Source organism: Trichechus manatus, unplaced genomic scaffold (assembly GCF_000243295.1).
Source record: "Trichechus manatus latirostris isolate Lorelei unplaced genomic scaffold, TriManLat1.0 scaffold00236, whole genome shotgun sequence".
Lineage (NCBI taxonomy): Eukaryota > Metazoa > Chordata > Mammalia > Sirenia > Trichechidae > Trichechus > Trichechus manatus.
Window position 1 is genome coordinate 1421949 of NW_004444172.1, and position 4920 is coordinate 1426868.

Consider the following 4920-nt stretch of genomic DNA (forward strand, 5'->3'; position numbering starts at 1 on the left):
AAAGTATAGGATAAGAATAAGATTATGATCCATGGAAGAATAAAGTTGAAAGAATTCCTAGATTGTTTTTTATCAGAACTAGAGGCTTGGGTTCAATAACTGACTTAGAATAATACATGATTCAAGAAAATCTCACCCAACTAATTATCTTGGCCATCTAACGGCAGTTCTAGAAAATAATTCCTTAAATAATTCCTTTAACCCTTTTTCCTTTTATTCTCCAAACAGATGAATTTCAGACTTTTATATGGCTCCTGAAAATCTCACGCAGGTGACTGAATTCATTTTCATGGGAGTCTCAGACCGTCCGGAGCTCCAGATGCCCCTTTTCTTTGTCTTCCTGGTGATCTATGGGCTGACTGTGGTAGGGAACCTGGGCATCATCATCCTCACCAGTGTGGACTCTCTCCTTCAAACCCCCATGTACTTTTTCCTCCGACATTTGGCTGTCATCAATTTCGGAAATTCTACTGTCATTGCCCCTAAAATGCTGACCAATTTCTTAGTAAAGAAGAAAACCACCTTTTATTATGAATGTGGCACCCAAATGGGTGGGTTCTTGTTTTTCATTGTAGCTGAAGTTTTCGTCTTAGCTGTGATGGCCTATGACAGCTATGTGGCCATTTGTAACCCCCTGCTCTATATGGTGGTGGTTTCTCCACAGATCTGCCTTCTGCTAGTATCCATTGCATACGTCTATGGCTTTTCTACAGCTATTGTGGTTCCTTCTAGTGTATTCTCTCTGTCTTATTGTTCTTCCAATGTCATCAACCATTTTTACTGTGACACTGTTCCTCTGTTAGCATTATCCTGCTCTGACACTTACTTCCCAGAAACAGTAGTCTTTATTGCTGCAGCTACAAATTTAGTTCTCTCTGTGATTATAGTCCTAGTATCCTATTTCAACATCATCTTGTCCATTCTCAGAATACATTCGCCGGAAGGAAGGAAAAAAGCCTTTTCCACCTGTGCTTCACATATGATGGCTGTCACAGTGTTCTACGGAACACTGCTGTGTAGAAGTTTCTGGGCGGCGAAATGAACAAAAAAGACAGACACACAAAAGACAAACAAGACTGCAGCCCTGAGGACTTGCAGTAGTTTATTTTTAAGGTCTCCGCCTGGGCATTATTCCAAATATCTGGTAAGTTGTTTTTCTCCTTCAAAGCACATCAAGACTTTTGTAAATATCCGAACTATCTTTTAAGGCTCACAGATCAGCAAGTTCTCAGAGACTCGGTGCTCCCTCCCGTTTGCAGGTGGGAACGGCACATCTGCGTGCAGAACGTGCAGTCCGAATCCCGGAGACCTTGAAATCAGCTCGGGAGTGTCCGCGTGCAGATCATTCCCAGGCTGATTATTTCCCACACTGCTATTCATGTATTTGCAGCCTAAAACTGACCATTCATTAGATACTGATAAAATGGCTTCAGTGTTTTATACACTAGTGATCCCTATGCTGAATCCTATGATCTACAGCTTGAGGAATAAGGACGTGATAACTGCCTTCAAGAAATTGCTGTCAAACCCATGCTATTCCTTTAAACCAATGTAATTTTAGACTATTTTAGTGAATGATAAGGTAGTTAATGTAGGTTGCAGGTTATTAGTGTAATGGGAATTTTCATATAAATTGAATCATACAACGCGTAGTTGTTTGTGTCTGCTTTCTTTCATTCACATATTTATATATATATTTTTGCATTTCATTCATGTTGTAACATGTCTCAGAATTTTGCTCCTTTTTATTACTACCTTTTATTTATTTATTTACCATTTGATCAACACTTGGATCATTTCCAATTTGTAAAAATGACAAATAATGCTGCTGTGAACATTTGAGTAGCTGTCTCATGTGATTATATAATTTTTCATTTCTCTTGGGTAGATACCTAGAAGTGGAATTGCTGGTACAATTGGTAAGTCTATATTAATCCTTTGAAGAATATGTCAGAAAATTTTCCAAAGTTTTCCCCCAGCATATATGAGGGTTCCGGTGTCTTCACATGGTTGCCAACCTGGTATTGTCTGCTGTTTTGATTAGAGACAGTTGAGTGAGTGTGTGGTAACACTTTGTTGTGGTTTTAATTTGTATTTTCTTCGTGGCTAATGATTTTGTTCATCGTTTTAGGTGTTTATTAGTTATTTGTATACCTTCTTTGACAAAATATCTATTGAAATATTTTACTCATTTTTAAATTGAGCTATTCGTCTTATTACTGAGTTGTAAATCTACTTTATGTATTCTGGATACCATAACTTTATCAGATATGTAATTTGCAAATGATTTCTCCCGTTCTGTGACTTTGCATTTTCTAAGTGATATCTTTTAAAAACCAAAGTATTATAACTGATGATGTTCAGTTTTTTGTTTTTTCTTATATGGGGCTTTTCTGATATTATATCAATATTTGCCTAAACGGAGGTCACAAAAATTTACTTTTATAAGTGTTGACATGTGCTGGTGTTGGCAACCAATGTCACAAACAAGTATATTAATTGTTTGATAAGAAACTAATTTGCTCTGTAAACCTTCATCTAAGGTACAATAAAAAAAATCTCCTATAATTACTTCGAGAAGTTTTATAGCTTCGACACTTAATGTTGATGCCTGTGATTCTTTTTATTAAATTTGTCTGTCAAGTGAAGGCCAGGGTCTAAGTTGTTGTTGTCGTTTTGCGTATGAATATCCAATTGTCACAGGACCATCTGATGCAACTGCTAAAACTTCTTCACAGAATTTCTTTGAAGTCTTCATCAAAAAGAAATTACCCATAAACATAAAGCTTTATTTCTTGGCTCTAAATTCAATTCCCTTAGTCTATATATCTATGTTTATGCCAGTGACATGCTGTATCATGCAGAACAACTCATTTTATAGTCAGTTTAAAACAGAGTGGAGTAAATTCTCTCTTGTTGGTGAGATTTACCAAGTTCTTCACAGAGTCATTCTGCAAGTACTACCTTTCTCCCCTGTGAGATATAAGCAAAGTTACCCTTCACAGGACTTTGATACTGCTACCTGCATGGACTATTTCCCTTTCCAGTCTCACCTCCTAACCATCTCCATGATTGTTTAGTGGGAAAAAATCCTAATAGATTTCTTTCACACAAATTTTTGTCTTTGAGGCTCCTGGCTGGAGAACCCAACATAAACAGTATTATAGTTTCTATATGCTATACTATTTTATATTTTTCTTAAATATTATGTCTTGTGATAAAAGAATTTATTTCAAAGCATTAAAGTATTTGATTGTACACCTATTAGAATGGCTAAAATCAACAAAAGAAATCAAAACCAGACAATAGCGATTACTAGTGAGAATGTGGAGCAACAGGAACTCTCAGTCATTGCTGGCAGCAACTTTGGAAGACAAATTGGCAGATTCTCTTAAATCTTAACATAATCTTACTATATGTTCCAGTAATTACACTCCTAGGTATTTACTCAGCTTATTTGAAACTATGTCTACACAAAAACCTGTACGTGAATATTTATAGCAGCTTTATTCATATTTGTTAAAAAAACTGGAAGCAGTCAAGATTTCCTTCAATTGGTGAACGAATAATCAACTGTGGCACATACGTAAATGAAATACTATTCAGTGCTAAAAAAGAATGAGCTATCGATCCATGCAAAGACTTGGATAGGTCCTTTTTTTTTTTTTATTGTTGTAATTAAATGAGGTTTACATTTCAAGTTAGTCTTCCATACAGAATTTTGTTTTTTTTAACATACCTTGTTATGAGACCCCAACCGCTCACCCCATTCTGCGACAGCACACTCCTCTCCTCCCCTCCTGATTCGCCATGAACATTTAACCAGCTCCTAACTCTCTCTGCCTTCCCCTCTCACCTCTGGACAGAAGCCACCCCTTTGGTCTCTTATATCTACTTGTCTAAGAGGCACATTCTTCACAAGTATCACTTTATGTCCCACAGTCCAGTCCAATCCCTGTCTGAAGAGTTGGCCTCGGAAATTGTTTTAGTTCTGGGGTGATGGACAGACCAGGGGCCATGCTTTCTGGGGAGCCTCTGGTCTCAGTCAGACCATTAAGTCTAGTCTTCTGACTAGAATTTGAGTTCTGCATCCCATCGTTCTACTGCTCCATCAGGGACCCTCTGCTGTGTTCCCTGTCAGGATGTTCATTGGTGGTACCCGGGCACCATCTAGTTCTTCTGGTCTCAGGCTGATGAAGTCTCTGGTTTACGTGGCCCATTCTGTCTCTTGGGCCAATACTTTCCTTGTGTCTTTGGTGTTCTTCATTCTCCTTTACTCCAAGTGGTTGGGACCAATTGATGCATCTTAGACGGCCGCTTGCAAGCTTTTAAGATCCCAGACGCCACTCACCAAAGGAGGATGCAGAACATTTTCTTAATAAGGTTTGTTATGCCAGCTGACCTAGATGTCCCCTGAAAGCATGGTCCCCAGACCCCGCATCCCTGCTACTCTGTCTCTCAAAGTATTTGATTGTATTCAGGAAACTTCTTAGCTTTGGTTTAGTCCAGTTGTGCTGGCTTCCCCTGTAGTGTGTGCTGTCCTTCCCTTCACCTAAGATCATTCTTATCTACTATCTAGTTAGTGAATAACCCTCACCCTCCCTCCCCACCCCCGTAACCATCAAAGAAAATGTTTTCTTCTGTGTTTAAACCTTCCCTTGAGTTCTTATAATAGTGGTCTTATACAGTATTTGTCCTTCTGTGCCTGACAAAATCCACTCAGCATAGTAAGTTCTAGCTTCCACCAAGTTACACGATGTTTCACAGCTTCATCATTGTTCTTTATCGTTGCATAATATTCCATTGTGTGGATATACCATAGTTTGTTTATCCATTCATCCATTGATGGGCACTTAGGTTGCTTCCATCTTTTGGCTATTGTGAACAGTGCTGCGATGAACATGGGTGTGCATATATCTA

The 4920-nt window shown here is 38.3% G+C and overlaps 1 protein-coding gene across 1 annotated transcript; it reads left to right on the forward strand.

Moving 5' to 3' along the window:
- Positions 1-247: 247 nt before the first annotated feature.
- On the forward strand, positions 248-1555 carry LOC101354799 (olfactory receptor 8J3-like). The gene is given in 2 exon segments (XM_023743125.1): positions 248-1016; positions 1353-1555. Coding segments are annotated over 2 exon segments (972 nt in total).
- Positions 1556-4920: the final 3365 nt, after the last annotated feature.